The sequence below is a fragment of the Mauremys mutica genome, chromosome 9 (genome assembly GCF_020497125.1).
Source record: "Mauremys mutica isolate MM-2020 ecotype Southern chromosome 9, ASM2049712v1, whole genome shotgun sequence".
Taxonomy (NCBI): domain Eukaryota; kingdom Metazoa; phylum Chordata; order Testudines; family Geoemydidae; genus Mauremys; species Mauremys mutica.
In genome coordinates, this window is record NC_059080.1 from 6,804,594 (window position 1) to 6,825,252 (window position 20,659).

The window sequence follows — 20,659 nt, forward strand, 5'->3', positions numbered from 1 at the left end:
TTTTCAGAACATTTCTTTTCACCTTCCACTGTAGCAAGGTCAGTTTAGATCTGGCCTTTCACTGCCAGCTTTTTAGTACAGCCTCCATTCATTATAAAACTGATTTTTTTTAGATACACCAGTGTAGCACTTTTAGACTACATTTTAATTTTTGCAAATGACCACATACTGTTGACTAGTGGGGGGAGGGGAGGGAAGTGTTACTGGTGAGATTTGTTCAGCATCTGATGGTACATCTGCTCTAGTTAATTAAGAGAGAGACATTTTATATACATATATCTGTACCCACATGCTTTATATGGCAACATTTGACTTTGTTTCTCCAGAGGAGAAGGAGAGACGCAGCAGGAAGGAGACATGGATCTTAGCTGGATAGAACATCTCCCCACGCTCACAGAGAGCAGGGCAGGCCAAGTCAGCTAGAAGAACAGAAAAACATCCAGAACAGAGCATGTCAGTTACTCGGCATGTTCAGTAGTTGTTTCTGAGGCTGATCCATGCAGGACTAAGATGTGTCTGTTCTGAAGTCTGGGTCCCAATCCCTGTACCATTTTGGATACAGTCTACAGTTAACCCTATTACATATAGGGGCACATACATATCATAGAATATCAGTGTTAGAAGGGACCTCAGGAGGTCATCTAGTCCAACCCCCTGCTCAAAACAGGACCAATCCCCAACTAAATCATCCCAGCCAGGGCTTCGTCAAGCCTGACCTTAGAAACCTCTAAGGAAGGAGATTCCACCACCTCCCTGGGTAACCCATTCCAGTGCTTCACCACCCTCCTAGTGAAAAGGTTTTTCCTAATATCCAACCTAAACCTCCCCCACTGCAACTCGAGACCTTTACTCCTTTTTCTGTCATCTGGTACCACCGAGAACAGTCTAGATCCATCCTCTTTGGAACCCCCTTTCAGGTAGTTGAAAGCAGCTATCAAATGCCCCCTCATTCTTCTCTTCTGCAAACTAAACAATCCAAGTTCCCTCAGCCTCTCCTCATAAGTCATGTGCTGCAGCCCCCTAATCATTCTTGTTGCCCTCTGCTGGACTCTTTCCAATTTTTTCACATCCTTCTTGTAGTGTGGGGCCCAAAAGTGGACACAGTACTCCAGATGAGGCCTCACCAATGTCGAATAGAGGGGAATGATCACGTCCCTCGATCTGCTGGCATTGCCCCTACTTATACGGCCCAATATGCCATTGGCCTTCTTGGCAACAAGGGCACACTGCTGACTCATATCCAGGTTCTCGTCCACTGTAACCCCTAGGTCCTTTTCTTCAGAACTGCAGCCTAGCCATTCGGTCCCCAGCCTGTAGCAGTGCGTGGGATTCTTCCATCCTAAGTGCAGGACTCTGCACTTGTCCTTGTTGAACCTCATCAAATTTATTTTGGTCCAATCCTCTAATTTGTCTAGGTCCCTCTGTATCCTATCCCTACCCTCCCAGCGTATCTACCACTCCTCCCAGCTTAGTGTCATCTGCAAACTTGCTGAGGGTGCAGTCCACACCATCCTCCAGATCATTAATGAAGATATGGAACAAAACCAGCCCCAGGACCGACCACATGTAACCTTCAAAGTAGTTTTTCCCTGATTTTTTATATATAAAAATTATAGTGGGGGGGACTATTATGAAGGCTATTTTGCAGTAAATAAAACATTGCCCAATTAAGGGTAAAATAATCATCTGCTACTAAAAATCAGAACCTAGAGGTAGAATATATGTGGAGATGGATTGTCTAAACATCAAATGCCCAGAGCAGGGCACAAAAATGTGTACACAGCTATGTGACTAATATGCATGAGCACAAGCAAATGATCAGGATGTCCAAAGAGCTAAAATATGCATACAAATTAGGTACATCATAATACCTGCATTTACTATGGTGAATAGAGTCATAGAAATGCCTTGAAAGAGAGACTAGTTCAACAGGTCTGGGCTACAGATGTTTTCAAAATCTGAAACAATGTACATGATGACTTAATACCGTAACAAAACATTTAACAAGAACAAGGGCTTACTGCTATCCTTTGGAGAGTCATTTTGACAGACGTCCATGTATCCAATCTTCTATCCAGGATTAGGATAAATTTTGTATCAGATTCATGTTGACTACAAGACAAGAAAATATCAAGTAGCTAGGTAACATTTTGAGAGCAAGCCATTTAAGTCCCAGTAAAAAACAAACACACAAAATTATCATAAATACCCAGAGCACAATACTTCTGGCACCTTTCGAAAACATTAAAATTCCATTTAAAACTATTTTCTACAGCTGGTTCCAGAAATAAACTCAACAACCTATCTCACTATTATTGGACAGCAAGCTTGACATTCAAAACATGCAAAGTTGCTCCTGTTCAATGGGAATTTTATTTGCACTTGAGTGGGCTGTGTGTGCAGTTTGGAAAGTTCCTTACAAATCCACATTACTTTGGAGCTGTAATTTGCAAAGGAGCCTAAGAACTCCCTTAAATTCCTTAGAAAATCCCAACCCTAGTAGATAACTGAGCAGTATTCTAGTTCTACACACTGGGGGGTAACGTGTTCAGATGAGTCCCTGTCTACGATACAAGTACAACCATATCTAGGAATCTGGTTACAACTCTTTAAGTGTACGTCTGTTTTGAAAAGCAGGTAGGCATACCTGCATTAGTGTTAATCTAGCTATCATGGGTAACAATAGCAGTGTAGATATGGTGGCATGGACTTCTGCATGGGTTAGCAACCAGAGAACATACTGGGGATCCCTAAAGCCACCATGTCTACACTGCTATTGTTACCTGTGCTAGCTAGATTAACGCTAACATCGGTATGCCTGTGTATGTGCTACAATTATGTAGACATACATTAACAGACCTGGCCTTGTTATAACACATGGTTAAAGCTAAATCTACATTACAAGCTGCAATCATGTTTATAGTCAGGTTAAAGGGTAACCCATTTGTAATCAAGTCCCCTAACACGTGTGCACTTGCAATACACAGGGTCTTAATGCAAACAATGTGTAAAAAAAGTCCCGATTTAGGGAAACAAAGGCATAAGAAGCTGTATACTCATTCCAAGACTAATTATTTATTACTAGCACATGACAGTCAATATTTGGCAAGGTTATTGTTTTATATCCTTTCCTCCCTCCCCTTATTACTAGTGTATCCAGATAGGTCTTTCCTGTGAGCACATCTTCATGTAGTGCTATTAAATGAGGTCAGCCTTCATGTATGCAAAGAGCAGAGAGTCATATTAGTTACCTTTATACTCAAAAAAATTAACTGCAATTAAAAATATTAATTGCTATTAATTGCACTGTTAAACAATAGAATACCAACTGAAATTTAAATATTTGTGGATGTTTTTCTACATTTTCAAATATATTGATTTAGTTACAACACAGAATACAAAGTGCTCACTTTATATTAATTTTTATTGCAAATATTTGCACTGTAAAAATGATAAACAAAATAAATAGTATTTTTCAATTCACCTCAATACAAGTACTGTAGTTCAATCTCTATTGTGAAAGTGTAACTTATACATGTAGGGTTTTTTTTGTTACATAACTTCACTCAAAAACAAAACAATGTAAAACTTTAGAGCCTTCAAGTCCACTCAGTCCTACTTCTTGTTCAGCCAATTGCTAAGACAAACAAGTTTGTTTACATTTACAGGAGATAGTGCTGCCTGCTTCTTGTTTACAATGTCACCTGAAAGTCAGAACAGGTGTTCACATGGCATTTTTGTAGCGGGCATTGCAAGGTATTTACATGCCAGATATGTTAAATATTCGTATGCCCCTTCATGCTTCAACCACCATTCCAGAGGACATGCTTCCATGCTGATGATATTCATTAAAAAAAATAGTGCGTTAATTAAATTTGTGACTGAACTCCTTGGGGGAGAATTGTACGTCCCCTGCTCTGTTTTATCTGCATTCTGCCATATATTTCATGTTATAGCAGTCTCGGATGATGACCCAGCATGTTTTATTTATGAACACTGTCACTGCAGATTTGACAAAATGCAAAGAAGGTACCAATGTGAGATTTCTAAAAATAGCTACAGCACTTGACCCAAGGTTTAAGAATCTGAGAGGCACGAGGTGTGGAGCATGCTTTCAGAAGTCTTAAAAGAGCAACACTCAGATGCGGAAACTACAGAACCCGAACCACCAAAAAAGAAAATCAACCTTTTGCTGGTGGTATCTGACTCAGATAATGAAAATGAACATGCATCGGTCTGCTCTGCTTTGGATCGTTATTGAGCAGAACTTGTCATCAGCATGGGAGCATGTCCTCTGGAATGCTGCTTGAAGCATGAAGGGACATATGAATCTTTAGTGCATGTGGCACGTAAATATCTTGCGATGCTGGCTACAGCAGTGCCATGCGAATGCCTGTTCTCGCTTTCAGGTGACATTGTAAACAAGAAGCGAGAAGCATTATCTCTTGCAAATGTAACCAAACTTGTTTGTCTGAGTGACTGGCTGAAGTAGGACTGAGTGGACTTGTAGGCTCTAAAGTTTTACATTGTTTTGTTTTTGAATGCAGTTATTTTTTGTACATAATTCGAAATTTCTAAGTTCAACTTTCATGATCAAGAGATTGCACTACAGCACTTATTGAATTGAAAATACTATTTCTTCTGTTTTTTACAATGCAAATACAGTTGAACCCTGTTATCTCGACGGCCTAGGGGTTTGCCAAAAGCCATCGAGATAACCAATGATCGAGATAAACCCCTATCCACCCCCCCACCCCCTCCCTGCCCCCTTACCGTGCTGCCTGCACGTGGCTGGATCTGGCAAAGCGGAGCCGGGCGGACGGGCGGGCGGCGAAGCGGAGCCGGGCGGGCGGCAGGCGAAGCCGGGACCAGGTATGTGGGGCGGGGACGGGCAGGGACCAGGTATGCGGGGCCAGGCGGGCGGGCGGGGACAGGCAGGGACCGGGTATGCGGGGGCGGGCGGGGAAGCGGAGCCGGGCGGACGGGCGGGTGGCGAAGCGGAGCCGGCGGGCGGGCGGCAGGCGAAGCCGGGACCAGGTATGTGGGGCGGGGACGGGCAGGGACCAGGTATGCGGGGACGGGCGGGCGGGCGGGGACAGGCAGGGACCAGGTATGCGGGGGCGGGCGGGGAAGCGGAGCCGGGCGGGCGGCGAAGCGGAGCCGGGCGGCAGGAGAAGCCGGGACCAGGTATGTGGGGCGGGGACGGGCAGGGACCAGGTATGCGGGGCCGGGCGGACGGGCGGGGACAGGCAGGGACCGGGTATGCGGGGGCGGGCGGGGAAGCGGAGCCGGGCGGACGGGCGGGCGGCGAAGCGGAGCCGGCGGGCGGGCGGGTACGCGGGGAACCGCGGGGCTGGGGAGCCGGGGAGCGGGCGGCTGGGGACACGGTGGGTCGGGGACGCGGGGAGCCGGGCGGCTGGGGACGCGGGAAGCGGGCGGCTGGGGAACCGCGCGGCTGGAGAGCCGGGGAGCGGGCGGCTGGGGACACGGTGGGTCGGGGACGGGCTCGAGATATTAGGGTTCGGCGAATCGACATAACGGATGAGAAACCCATAAGACAAAGAGGGAGTTTGGCGGTTCCACTTGTAAACCGTCGACTTAATAGGATTGGCAAGTTAACCGAGGTCGACATAAATGGGTTCGACTGTATTTGTAATAAAAATAAATAGAAAGTGAGCACGGTACACTTTGTAGTCTGTGTTGTAACTAAAATCAATATATTTGAAAATGTAGAAAACATCCAAAAATATTTAAATAAGTGGTATTCTATTATGGTTTAACAGTGCGATTAATCACGATTAATTTTTTAATCGCTTGATAGCCCTAATCACAACATTTTAGATTCCCTAGGGATACAAAGCATCCTGTTACTAAAGTTAAAAATCAAAAGAGGATCTCAGAACCGTAGGAAGATTAGAGAAGCAGGTAGTATGACTCACTACAAATAAAGTGCCAACTTTATGTTTGAATCATTATCAGTCATATAGCCCTCAACAGGGCTTCACATGGAATAGGTTAAAAATACATAATATTAAATGTAATTTTATAACACTGTATGTATTTGCAATAATAGTATAGAACAGATGTTGCATTTGGTATAAAATTCTGTGGAAATCAACATGGTTGAGTAGTGGTCTCATATAGTCACACGTCACACCCTCTACCGACCAGAGATGCATTACTGCTACTGTTAACAGGCCCAGAAAAAACATCTTGCTGTGACCTGGTTTCCATGAATATCAAGTTTCAACCATCGCCTGATATGAAGCTGCCTGGCAGCGTGTGAAGTGAAGACAGAAAAACCTGAGCAAAGTGTGAGAGAGAAGAGGAAAAAAGACAGGAAAAGGGAACGGGAGGTGAAAGGATACGAAGGAAAGGCAATGAGGAGAGGAGAGGAGTCGGGTGGGGAAGTAAAGCCGAAAGAAGCAGCAAGTAAGGGAAATAGCAGAAGAGAAATGACTAGAGATGGAAATGGAGCCTCCAATGATCTTGCAGAGGCTGGTTCACAACCAGAGACTGCAAGGTCCGTTTGCACATGCCCAACTCTACTAGAAAGGCTGTGCTGTCACAAGCCCTCTCTTGGAGGAACTGGTGGCCAGCTGGCACCACACTGGGAGTGCCACCTGATATCCCGGGATCAACACAACTATAACAACACTGTATACAACCTATGTATGCACTGGGAGTTTTGCTCTATCAGCACAACTGTGAAAAGAGTAGATGTAGAATGCAAGTCACTCAAGAATTAAATGGGGCACGAGAACCCAGCAACTCTTTGTCCTTGAGTTTGAGAGAAAACACATGGCACTTTTCCAGGACAGCGGCTGATGGCCACCTAGCTGTCTTCACCCTGCTCACTCTGTAGCAAGCAATTTGCCAAAATAGGTGATAGAGAGTTAAAAAGAGATTAAGCATTCCAGGTAACTTCAATCCACCAGACTCAGGAAGAAGAAATTGTTCAGATCCATTAATCCTGGCATAACTACCTTGTGGGACTGGTAGACTGTCAGCGAGTAAACGTTGCTATAGAAAACAATACTGGAAAAAGCAGTACAGCACCAGGAGAGCAAGCATAATGATCTGGGATGGTATTCAACCAAATGGCTTTGTTCCTTTAGTTATTTTACTTCTCAGGGTCTCTCGCTCTTTTTTTCCAAATTAACATACTCTCCACTTACATGTGCAAAATACATCCCAAATTATTTGCCGGTGGCGTATCATTTTTGAGTGCTGACACCCATCTAAGGTTAAGCCAAGTGATCCCATTCATTATTATTGTCATCGGGTAGGTTTATGAAACCAGCAACCAATGGGACAAAAGTCTACTTTTTAAGCTGTAGTTACTGGTATAAGAAATACCAATGTAACATTCTGGCTCAACATCACGAGGCTCTGCAGGTAATTCCCGCCTTCTCTAACTAGCTTCATTCACAATGAGGCAATTGTGCCGCAGCTCACATGTCCGACACCAGACCAGACGGAAGCCTCTCCCAACAAAGCACGAAAGCCGGAAGGCAGCACCGTACCTTGGAACCGAAGTTAAGTATGTTAAGACTTTCATTAGAACCTCCTCTGATGCTTCATGGAAATGGGAGTTTTCAGGAAACGTGATGATCCAACCATTGTCTTTCCCTCGGCCACCTACAAACAACAGGAAAGTGCCTGTCTGAATAGTTTGTCCAGAAACCACACCAAGCCGTAAAAGCCCCAATTTAAAACAGAACACCCAGCTAGTCCAATAGTCACCTCATAAGTAACACCCACGTCTTTACCATCCACAGACTAAAGGCAAGATCCTACCCTATCCCTTTTGAGCGTTGTATATTGGAGAGGATGTGGGAGGGGAGTAAAGCAGGTTCTGCCCATGCTAAGGCTCTCAGACACATCCTACAGATACCAGACAGGGTGATTTGGGGCATGGAAGATATGGGGAAACACTGCAGCGTTCATTGCTGCTCATCCTAGCCTCTGCTGCCAACTATCGGCAATATTCATGGTTGCTGGGGACTCATGCCATGAGCCTGCCCTGGTGGACTCCTGCCCAGTTGCTTTGAGGGGAGGTGCCCTGTGGGGATGGGGAAGAAAGAGAATCCTGGTATCTTTTCTCCTCCTATTCCATCATTGCACATGTGCAACCCAGGGCAGGATTTTGTCATAAGGGTGTACCCTCATTGCAATACCAACAGGGTGTTACTGACCCCTGCTGGTGAGAACAAACAGTTCGGTACTGCTACATGGAAGTGTTGGAGAGAAATCCAAATGACCCACTCCAAAAGCTCCACGTTTTCATGACTGAAACTGAAGAGAAAAATCATACACTTTCCAGAGGGTTAGGGAACCATCCTTTGGAATTCTATATAGCAGGGTGTAGCGGGGAGGGGGAGTTGTCCCTGTGAAGGCTAGAGGCCAGCCAGCATTGTTCTATGCCTCCTTTAAGAGCAGGTGTTTGGGCCAGGTAGAGGGGATTATCGGACCCACCAGGTTAGGTGATTCCTATAAAGAGCTCAGTTGAGGTGGAGAGCTACAGGAAGCAGGCTGGTTCCTGTAGTAGGCCATAGGGCAGGATGACTCCAGGGGAGATGGCCCATAGGACGACTGGGGAAGACCTGCCAGAAGCAGGGAGGTGCTGGCAAGAATGGCCCAGGTCAAGGGAACTAACTGTTGGATCTATGTTGAACGGTTTATTCTGGGGTTTTTGTGAAAGATTGTTGGTGCCTCCAACAAACGAAGCTCTGAGGAAAAGGGCTTGATCAAGGTGTGGGGTCCATCTTTCTTGGACGGGGGAGAAAGACGAGCAGCCTACACAAGGACAGAATGTTCAGAAATTCTGCAGGAAGATCACCATTTTCTAATAAATTCTTGGGTACAAATTTCCAAAAGCCCCTAAATCCCATTTTCAGAAGTGACACTTGGGAACCTAAGTCTCACTGAGAGTCAATGAGATTTGGGCTCCTAAGACCCTTAGGATCTGATTTTTTAAAGCTATCTATATGCCTAAAGGTGCAGATAGGTGCTTTTGAAAATCCCAGTAGACACCTAATTACCTTAAACAATCTGGCCTTTAGGCACTTCTGAAAACTGTAGGTTTCTAAGGGTACATCTACACAGCAATTAAACACCCGTGGCTGGCCCGGGGAGAGCTGACTTGGACTCTCAGGACATGGGCTGTAAAATTGCTGTGTAGATAGTCAGGCCCAGGCTGGAGACCAAGCTCAGGGACCCACGAGGGAGGAGGGTCCCAGAGCTCACGTTCAAGCCGGAGCCTGAACAGCAACTTTTAGCCCTGCAGCCCGAGCCCCATAAGCCCAAGTCAGCTGCTCCAGGCCAGCCCCAGGTCTCTGATTCCAGTGTTGACATACCCTAAAACCACTTTTGAACATGGGACATAAGGGGTACTATTTTCAGTGGTACCTCTCTTCAGGCAGGAACTTTCTTGGTTTTTCATCTGATCCTTCCTGAGGAAAGGACCTGGGAATTGGCCCCTAACACATTTCAGTATTATGGGCCAAATTCGACCTTGGGTTTCAAATGCACATTTCCCACATAAGAGTTAGAACTATCAAAACTAGGAGATGCTGGGGGAGGGGAGGGGAGGGTTAACCAGACGTATCACTTAATCTCTGTATCAGCATATTTAGGATGTGAGGGCAAAGACGTCAGGAAAAAAAGGGTTAATACTTGTAAACTGGCCACAAACCTACAGAAATATATTCTGTTTCAAAGCACCATACTTGTTAATACTCTAAATGTTTGAAGAGTGGACTATTTTGTAGCACAGCTTGAGAAAGAAACCTAAGATGGTCTTTCAAACTGCCACAATGTTTTATTAACAACACTTCTAGCGGCACCGGTGATGACCTGATGAATAATCTCCTGTGTATAGTATCATTTTGCCAAACAGTGCATAGGTTCACGCAGAGAATTAAATTACTTTACACAGAGAACATGGGGAAAGTTTACCATACTCACCAGAAAGAAATGCAAACTTTTTCCTCAAATCGTCACTGATGTCCTTTGCACAAATGGGAACTGTGGTTTCTAGCAAAAATAGCAACAACAAAACAGCAAAATGCACCCATTAGTGGAGGCTTATCACTACTCCACTAAACTAAATATTTAAAAGGTCACACCTAAGCATGCAATATGCCTAGGTATATACATTTCTTAACTCATCAAGCAGATCAAATGCCACAATACAGCCGTAACTATCAGGGGTATTAATTATGTTAAAGATGACATGTCAGGGTGTGCTAATGCCTGTATTCAGCAGGACGTAGGGGACATTCGGAATGTTTTTGGTTTGTTTTTTAAATAAGCTACAGTTATAGTTCCCTCATCTGCAGCATCCCTAGGTACTTCCCAGCACAGTGGGCTGCATGTTTCTGTTGGTAGCAGCAGTGTCAGAGAATGGTATATTGTGAAATATACAGGGCATTTTATGTCATGTTTCTTAATTCTGGAAAAATGAATGTACGCCCAAAGCAAATAAAACTCTGCAGTCAGCCAAGCTGTTTGCACAAAACACATTAGAGAGATTAGGGCTCTGATGCACAATGATTAGATTTCTAAAATTAAATAATAGAAAAAAACTGCTACAAGCTATCTGTAGTGTGCCATGACCCTGTGGGGGCCCTTTCTGCACCTCAGCAGAATTTTATAACAGAGTGTGAGAGAAACAGAGAGAATGAACAAGGGTTTGTGCCTATTAGAATATTATCCCACAATGTATAATTTGTGACAGCCTAAAAATAAAAACTCTCAATTTACACTGATTGAAGGTGCTGGAAACAAATATTACTATATAATGTACGTCCCTGATAGTGTAAATATGATCATTTTAAACACACTTACATGTCATTGTGGATATTTTGTGGATACAGACTAACACAGCTACCCCCTGATACGGCTACCCCCGATACTTGACTATATTCCATTAAGTCTTTGCACTTTTTGACAGTTAAGTTTAACTCTCTGTTTCTCTGATAAAACTCTGATTTCAGGGATTATTCTCTTGGCTGCCTGAAGTCCTGACACTTTGTCGCATTCCACTACCTCCTTGGCACACCATGATCATTTATTACTCTAATCCCTTTTCTGGCAGCAACCATTGCTTATGTTTTTTCATTTGAGTGTTTCCCCAGCATTCAGTTGCATACCTTGCTATTTTCACTCCCATTCACTTAAACTGTTCTGTTTGCTCTTTATAGGTCAAGCCTGGGCCCAATGATGTCAGTCATAAAACTACTTATTTCAATTAGACCCAGATTTAGCCCTATTACTGTTGCTTACTCTACAGAGTTAATGTTTCTCCTGAGGGAATTTTGCGCACAAGGTTTTTAAATTCTGCATATTTTATTTGTCAAAATAACACAATACAATCACCCCATTTTCAGGTATTTGCTAACAAGTATTTTGAAATGACTTAACAAAATAATTGAAAATGGTGTGATTATATTGTTATTGTATTTCTGTGTTATTTTGACAAATAAAATATGCAAAAGTTGAAAATTTTTAAGTTTTTGGTGCAGAATTCCCTCAAGAGTACCAGGGTTCTGTCTGGCGCAATCTGGGTGCAGGCAGCTCGATAGAGAGTCTGGGTGCGGGGGAGGCGTCTAGGTGCACAGGGACTCGGTGCAGGGTTCTGGGTGCAGGAGAGCTCAGGTGAAGGTGGTTAGGGCTCAGTGGGGTGAGGGGCTCCTGATGCATGGGGTGAGGCTCAGTGGGGTGGGGGTTAGGGAGGCTTAGTTGGGGGCTCCTGATCTGGGGGACTTGGTGGGGGAGTTCCAGGTGTGTGGGTGTGGGACAGGTTACTTACAGGGAGCTGCTCCCCTGTCCACCATACCCCCTTGCATCCAGACCCCCCTACACCTAACTCCCCCGCTGAGCTTTAAACCCTCCCCCCCGCCGACACACACACTCAGAACTCCCCCTTCCTGCAGCCAGAGGAAATTTCTGGGGATTGATCTGACTCAGGCCCAGCTGCTCTGTGCAGGAAGGGAAGGGGGAGGGAGAGAGAACTCCATCTCCATCCATCTCCATCCTCCTCCTCCTCCCACCACCACCACCGCCCAGCCAAGACTAACGCCTCTGGGCAGCCCCAGATCCCCTTCTCCCCCCAGTGATTTACCTCTCCCCCAACTGCCCGAACAGACACATCTGACTGCCAGGGAGGGGGGAGCGAACACTGGCGTAGCTTCTCTTTGCTTCCCCACCCTCACAGAAACCACTTTCTGCAAGGAAGCAAAGGGAATTTGCGGGGGTGGGCATTTTTCTGCTGCACTACAATGGTGCAGAATTTCCCCAGGAGTCGTTAATCAACTTCCTTTAGCTCAACTCAACTAGCCCTCTCAGCTACCCTGATGTACATAATTACAGCGGTGCCAGATTGCCTTTCTTTGCCTTCACTTTGTCCCATCAATCAAGGTCAGCAGCTTACAACCTGTCGCAGCTTACAACCTAACTAGACGAGTCACACCAACAGTGGTAAGAGAAAGAGTTCCCTAGAGTCAGAGGTGGGACTAGAACCTGCAACTTCTGCCCCCCAGGTCAGTGCCCTACCCACTGGACCACATTGCTGATATGTTGAAAGGCACTTTTTACCTTCAAACCATTGTGCAAACACTAACCAATCACTCTTCGAGATACAACTTAAAGCCACACACACTAAAGAATAGGTGGCCTCATGGGGGGAAGGGGGACGGAGGAGAGGAGGGACACGGCAAGCGGCAGGCATGGGGGGCCTTGCGGGAGTGGAGTGGAGAAGAGGAGGGTCACGGCCAGCCACAGGGACCTCCGGAGGGGGGAGTGGAGAAGAGGAGGGACTCACCAGGCAGCGGGGGGTGGTGCGGGCCTCGGATGGGAAGAGGCAGAGGGCAGGCAGGGCTATCACAGCCCAGGTGTCTGGCAGCAGGTGGCATCGGCTGTGCCAGTGGAGGCTTAGCCTCCCCTGGCTTATTAAACCCACCACCTAGGACACTAAGGATAGGGGATCTTTGTCAGAGCCAGGTTTGGAACTCAGAAGTTCCCCGCCAACACCGTGCCTGCCTCTCCAGCAACAAGTCTGTTTACAGGACAAAAGCAGCAAAGAATCCTGTGGCACCTTATAGACTAACAGACGTTTTGCAGCATGAGCTTTCGTGGGTGAATACCCACTTCTTCGGATGCAAGTGGTGGAAATTTCCTGGGGCAGGTATATATAAGCAAGCTAGAGATAACGAGGTTAGATCAATCAGGGAGGATGAGGCCCTGTTCTAGCAGTTGAAGTGTGAAAACCAAGGGAGGAGAAACTGGTTCTGTAGCTGGCAAGCCATTCACAGTCTTTGTTTAGTCCTGAGCTGATGAAGTGGACCTCCCGTGTAGATTGGTCCAGGCTGAGGTTGATGGAGGGGTGGAAGCTGTTGAAATCGTGGTGGAATTTTTCCAGAGTCTCCTTCCCATGGGTCCAGATGATGATGATGTCATCGATGTAGCGTAGGTAGAGAAGGGGCGTGAGTGGACGGGAGCTGAGGAAGCGTTGTTCCAGGTCGGCCATAAAAATATTGGCATATTGTGGGGCCATACGGGTGCCCATAGCGGTGCCACTGATCTGGAGATATATATTGTCAGCAAATTTGAAATAGTTGTGTGTGAGGATAAAGCCACAGAGCTCAGCAACCAGGTGTGCTATGGCATCATCAGGGATACTGTTCCTGACAGCTTGTATTCCATCAGTGTGTGGGATGTTTGTGTAGAGAGCCTCTACATCCATGGTGGCCAGGATGGTGTTTTCTGGAAGGCCACCACGATTTCAACAGCTTCCACCCCTCCATCAACCTCAGCCTGGACCAATCTACATGGGAGGTCCACTTCCTAGACACCACGGTGCAAATAAATGATGGTCACATCAACACCACCCTATACCGAAAACCTACCGACCGCTATGCCTACCTTCATGCCTCCAGCTTCCATCCCGGACACACCACAAGATCCATTGTCTACAGCCAAGCACTGAGGTACAACCGTATCTGCTCTAACCCCGCAGACAGAGACCAACACCTAGAAAATCTCCACCAAGCATTCTCAAGACTACAGTACCCACACGAGGAAATAAGGAAACAGATCAACAGAGCCAGACGTGTACCCAGAAGCCTCCTACTGGAAGACAAACCCAAGAAAGAAACCAACAGGACTCCACTGGCCATCACATACAGTCCCCAGCTAAAACCCCTCCAACGCATCATCAGGGATCTACAACCCATCCTGGACAATGATCCCACACTTTCACAGGCCTTGGGTGGCAGACCAGTCCTCGCCCACAGACAACCTGCCAACCTGAAGCATATTCTCACCAGCAACTGAACACTGCACCATAGTAACTCTAGCTCAGGAATCAATCCATGCAACAAACCTCGATGCCAACTCTGCCCACATATCTACACCAGCGACACCATCACAGGACCTAACCAGATCAGCCACAACATCACCGGTTCATTCACCTGCACTTCCACCAATGTAATATATGCCATCATATGCCAGCAATGCCCCTCTGCTATGTACATCGGCCAAACTGGACAGTCTCTAAGGAAAAGGATAAATGGACACAAATCAGACATTAGGAATGGCAATATACAAAAACCTGTAGGAGAACACTTCAACCTCCCTGGCCACACAATAGCAGATCTTAAGGTGGCCATCCTACAGCAAAAAAACTTTAGGACCAGACTTCAAAGAGAAACTGCTGAGCTCCAGTTCATCTGCAAATTTGACACCATCAGCTCAGGACTAAACAAAGACTGTGAATGGCTTGCCAATTACAGAACCAATTTCTCCTCCCTTGGTTTTCACACTTCAACTGCTAGAACAGGGCCTCATCCTCCCTGATTGATCTAACCTCGTTATCTCTAGCTTGCTTCTTGCTTGCTTATATATACCTGCCCCAGGAAATTTCCACCACTTGCATCTGAAGAAGTGGGTATTCACCCACGAAAGCTCATGCTGCAAAACGTCTGTTAGTCTATAAGGTGCCACAGGATTCTTTGCTGCTTTTACAGAACCAGACTAACACGGCTACCCCTCTGATACAGGACAAAAGCTACTCCTCGCTGTCCATGGGGGCAGCTGAACTCACTAACAGCTAGTGTAACCAACGGCAGAGGGTGCCTCTCCCACCTTGGTTCAGCGTAGCCAAGGACAAGCAAGAGCAGACCCACTTGTGGGAAAGTTAGGGAGATGGGGCAAAGAGTCAGGGATTTTGTTGAGTGTCCGGCAGCTGTGGGGAAGGAGAGCGGACGAGACTGGTGGAGAGAAGGGGCCTAGAGCTGAAGATTCAATGGCTGGGAGGGAGTTTGAGTTGCGACTCATGCTTAGGAGTCAGGGTAGGGGGTAGGCTCAGCGACTGACTGTGATGGAGGCCCAGATTTTCAGAAGTGACTAGCATTTGGGGGTTTCCCACTCAAGACTCCTCAAAGGCGCCTCACTGCCAGAGGACGGGTACTCAGTGCTTTCTGACAAGCAGGCCATTTTCAGGTGCCTCAGCTTGGCCACCCCAAACCACTTACTCTTGAAAAGCTCGGCTGGGGGAGTGCTTGGATCAGGCAGCTAAGCGTTAGGCGCTTATGGAAGTACACTCCCTTGCAGAGCCTTAAGGGAAGTCAATGGCTAGACAAAAAAGAAAATACAAATGAGAACACCACCCTTTTGGTAAAGGTCAAAGCATAACAACTTAATGATCACATTCCCATTGCGGCTGTCACATTGCCAGCTTCCCTCTATGACTCAGTTTGCATTCCTCACCATATTCAACTTCCTGGGCAAACACTAGGAGAAATAAAGGCCTGCACCCAATTCACCCTGCCTAAACCACACCTGGCAGACATCTGCTCTCAGATAGACTGTATCAGAGCAGTGCAGATACAAAACTGAACCTAAAAACAGTACCACCTAGTAGAATCCTTTATCCTGTCATCTCTCACGGGGCTTTACACACCAGACTGATGTCCATACCAAGCAGGTATGACTTCCACTTTTAAGGTAGCATCTAAAAACTTATGCAGAACTGGAGGGTAGATTGCCTGTAATAACATTTTACTCTTCATTTTTATATACATACCGAGCTGAATATATCTCAAATCACTCTGGAGCCATTGCTGCATTCAAGGAACAGAGCTGAAAGATTCCTATGCGAACGGGATTGTTGCTACAACACAGGGTTTCTGAGAATGTGTGAAGTCAGGCGGGGGAAGGAAGGGGAACACGGCGCTGTGGGGGGGGGGCAGGGCGTGAGGGATTGAGCCTTTACTCCTCAGCGGGAGAGAGATGGAATATGAATCCATGAATAAGAGAACACTGCTGAATCTATTTCTGTCCTAGCTGGTTGGTTTTGTGCAGCCCAGAATATTCTGCTGAGTCCTCTTCCCTTTTGACTGTATCCCGGGCTGGATTTTAGGATTTGTACGAATTGAGGCTGTGAGAATGATGCCCGTTCTTAGAAATCTTTCCTTTCAGGATGATCAAAGTCCATCTGGCCAGGTACTTGCAGCAAACCGCACAGTTAATAAGGAGCTAACTTTTGAGCCTTAACTCGCTCTGTTTAGATACACAGGCCCAGGGCCGCCCAGAGGATTCAGGGGGAGTGGGGGAGCTGCGGGGCTTGTACTCACCCGGTGGCGGTCTGGGTCTTCGGCAGCACTGAAGGGCCCCCCGCAGCCGAAATGCCGCCAAAGACCCAGACCGCTGCTGGGCCAGGGCTCGTGGGGCCCCTGTGGGGCCCGGGGCAAATTGCCCCACTTGCGCCCCCCGCCCCTCCCTGACGGCTCTGCACAGGCCTTCTGGCTTCATTAATATCCTTTGTAAAGGGTTCCCTCTCCCTCTCCCGTTGTTTTTTTCTTTTCTGAACGTCACTGTAGCCCACACCATCTGTAAACAGCAGCTGCACCACACACTTGCCAGGCTGACACAGTAACTCATTACACTTTTATGATATTGATCAAGTGTTCTTTGTAACAACCAAGCCAGCTCCAACTGTATTTAATTTGAAAGGAGCAGAACCCTGTTTTATTTGAAGGCTGCTGCAACACTGTGGGAAGCTACAATAGAGAGACATTAAACCATGAAGATAACTCCTTGATCATTCTCTGCTTGCACCTGCTGAGGACGCTATGCTCTGAAGAGGGAATAATTGTCTGGTGGTCAGAGGAGCCCGGGAAATGGGATCATTGCATCCTATTACCCCTTCTCTCACTGTGTCAGCTTGCGCCAGCCACTTAATTAACCATGCTCTGCCTTAGTTTAGTCATCTGTAAGCCTTCTCTGCCTCAGAAGGCTCCTGTGAAGTTACTGATGTCTATAAAGTGCTTTGAGGCCACCACATGAATGATACTATGCACATGCAAAATATTGTTGCTTCAAAGGCAATGAACCTGCCAGGAAAGATTATGCAGAAGCAAGTTATTTTAAACTTTATACTATGTAGACAATCTATGCTACGTCCTACAATGAATTGCACACGATTGAGAAAATCTACACAGGACGTTAAAAACATACTGTGTTAAATAGGAGAGCAGTTCTTTTCCTAGCCTGCAGGGAACACACGACGCAGGCATGCTAACACAAGCAGGCAGCTGTTTCTACTGCCATGTACTCCAGGCTCAAACTTTGAACCACGGTGGTACTAAACTTTGTGAAGAACACAACACACACACCGTGCCCTGGAGGCTCAGAACACACCGACACCCACTGCCTAGATGTCAGTTCTGCCTGAACCTCCATCTTCTCCCACTCCTGGCCATGCTGCTGCTTCCACCACAGCCTTATGGTTGGAATGACGTCCACTCTGCACCTGTATTACTAAGCTGATCACTTCACTTTTGGGGCACCTCCCTGCATTTAACCTCCTGCACCGTGCTTGTTTGTGCTAGATGCATGTGCAGTAGTTCAGGTACCTGCTGTGGCAGGGACCCTTGAAGAACCATATAAACAAACACACACATGGCATATGCTTAAATGACACTCCTGTCAAACAGGTGTGAGCAGGACGTGTGCCCTGGTTATCACCATGCAGGAGGAGGGCAGAAAGCCGCACATATTTTCACGGGCATCTTATTTTCAAGGCCTAAACTCTGTATTTTAATATTACATTTTTATTACTACTCCTTGGAATATGGGACCTCTCTTATGTACAGTAGGGTGTAGGCTAGTGACCTGAGCACATGGCTGGTAGCCAGGAACTCCTGAGCCATCATCCCTGGCTCTGAGACTGACTTCCCTTGTGGCCATGAGTCAGATCACTTGTCTCCCCTGCTTCGGTTTCCCCATTTGTAAAATGGGACAATCAGAGGCCTCTCAGGGAGGTTTAGTGCTTAACACTATTTCTGGCACAGTGCTGTGTTACCCCCAAAAGAACCTCGAGTTTTAAAACAGCCCAGCCTCCAGCGATCAGGCAGGCATGGACTATGCGGGTTCGTGAACGTGCAGGATGATGGGCTCTGTGAGAGTTTCAATCAAAGGGGGTGTGCTTAGAACAACACAGGTGTGAAATAAAATTACATTAGACTCTTCTGGGCAATGGGATACAAACAGGTTTCCTTAACCCACCGGACCTGTTTGTCTGTATCTGGCAAAGGACTTCAGCACTCAAAGCTGCGGTCTGGCCAGATCTGTGCTCCAGCCTTCTGTCCAGCGGGGAAACTACCTCAGCTCCTTGATTAGGCTGTCCCTTCACTCCTTAAAGGGTGTACGTTTAATCTGCATTGGCATCCAACATATACAGCATCCTTATTGTGGGGAGGCAGAAGGAACTCCACAGTTAAGGCTGCAACTGAGTTTGCATTAGGAACTCCCTAAAATCCACAGACAAATGGAACATCAGCCTCCAGATCAGTAGGTGAGGTCTGGGGCAGAGAGAGAATTTTTCTACCAAGTTGGAAGCATGATGGCTCATGGGGGTTCTGTGACAGCAGCAGAGGAGAGAGGCGGGGTGGCCCATGGAAATGACCTATGGGATGCCAGGCAGGAACTCATGGTGGGAGGAGCTTGGGGAGTCTCCCAAAGAACCATGTTTTGATTTTAGTTACACTGAATTCACTCAGAGCAACTTGGTGTCAATAGCCGTACTCTGGATTTACACCAGGGTAAGTGGGATCGAAGTCTGGCCATTGAGCTTTAAAACGCTGAGCTGCTTCGCCCCACGGAACGCACACACACATCCAACAGTGATGGACGCCCGATAAAGGCAGGGATTTTATGAAGCAGATCCCTCTCTTGCCTACAGCGAGAATGGGATTATTACACCAGTTTGGCACTCAGGTGTGCAGGACACACACACAGTTGGGGGCCTGTTCGCATGCACAACTGGCGCTGTGGCACATTGCTGCTGTAGGAGAATTACTGTAATGAGCCATTTGCAACAGCAGTTACCTGAGCTACCCATCCACTTGCAGTAAATGCGTGCATGACTAAGGCACCAACAAGATGCACAGTGGCTCACCTAAACCCCAATCCTGCAGAAACATACACACCTGCTTAACTTTCCCCACACAGCTAACCCAACTGCAGCCACTGGGCTACACAGCTGAATAAATTCACACGGGATCGGGGTCCTAATGCATTAAGGAGAAATTTCATATAACCATTAAAAAAATGAATATGAGAACAATTATTGCTATTTAACTCAGAAGTGATCAGAAATTCAACGGCTGCTATTTTATTCCAAAGTATAGCAGCCATTCTCTTTACCAAGCTACAGAAGCACAAAAGATATAGTAAAATATTGATGACACGGTCTCAGTTGCTCTGAATGCTGCAAACACTGCCTGCCTGATAGCAGATCCTGCTATAGCTGGCGCTACCTACATTTACAGTTAGCATGCTGCAGTGCCCCAGGCTATATAACATCCGTAACCCTTGCAAGTAACATTTGAAAAGCTTTCAGCCTCAAGACTGCAAATTCTTAATTATAGCAAGTTAAAACCAGATTTTCATTAGCAGGCAAAGATTAGCAATTAGATAAATTAGAAAAAAATGGTTTTTGATATTAAAGATATACTTCATCCATGCTGGGAAAGCCAACAAGCACCATCGGTTGGTTCTGTCAAAAATACCATAGCAAACCGCCATCTGTCACATACTAATTGAAGGGGAAGATCCATAAAACTCAGGAATCACTGACAAAAGAAAACCGGCTCACAATCTACTCTGCAATGATACAATGTGCAGGCAAATCAACCCCCAGGAAAGGTTAACACACGCCCTGCACCTTCCACCACTTTCTAATGGGCCAGGTTTTGCTCACGGTTCCCCGCCCACCGCCCCGCTGAAGTTAAAGCCATGCTCACACGGCTGCACACACGTAACTGCTGAGAAAATCAGGTTTTCAAATGCCGCTCAAGGGGCTTTTCACCACGTGGCTCCCACTGGCTTAATTGGTGATGCCACCCCGGAGCATATAAACTGGCCTCCACCAAGTACCCCCTAATTGATGGCATTGATGGCAAGGCAGGACAGAGCTTTTACTGCACTGAGTGAGAGTTTAGTACCCACCACAGCCGACCTCTCCCACCACGACTGCCTACCCAGCCAGGAGCCATTATTACCCACACCCACCAGCCAGGAGAGAGTCACTGCTCAACCAGTTGCCCTCCTCTCCGCCCCTCATGTTAATCTCCAGCAATTAGGAGAGAGCTAC

The 20,659-nt window shown here is 46.6% G+C and overlaps 1 protein-coding gene across 4 annotated transcripts in view; it reads right to left on the reverse strand.

Annotated features, from left to right (window-relative positions):
- MCF2 (MCF.2 cell line derived transforming sequence) overlaps positions 1-20,659 on the reverse strand; it is an 89,505-nt gene that overhangs the window by 60,558 nt on the left and 8,288 nt on the right. For all 4 annotated transcript variants that reach the window (XM_045031419.1, XM_045031418.1, XM_045031416.1 and 1 more), the window contains 3 exons: positions 9,970-10,038; positions 7,527-7,641; positions 2,022-2,112 (listed from right to left, as the gene is read on the reverse strand). In XM_045031419.1, the coding sequence (XP_044887354.1) occupies positions 2,022-2,112; positions 7,527-7,641; positions 9,970-10,038 (275 nt within the window). The remainder of the gene's footprint in view (positions 1-2,021; positions 2,113-7,526; positions 7,642-9,969; positions 10,039-20,659) is intronic.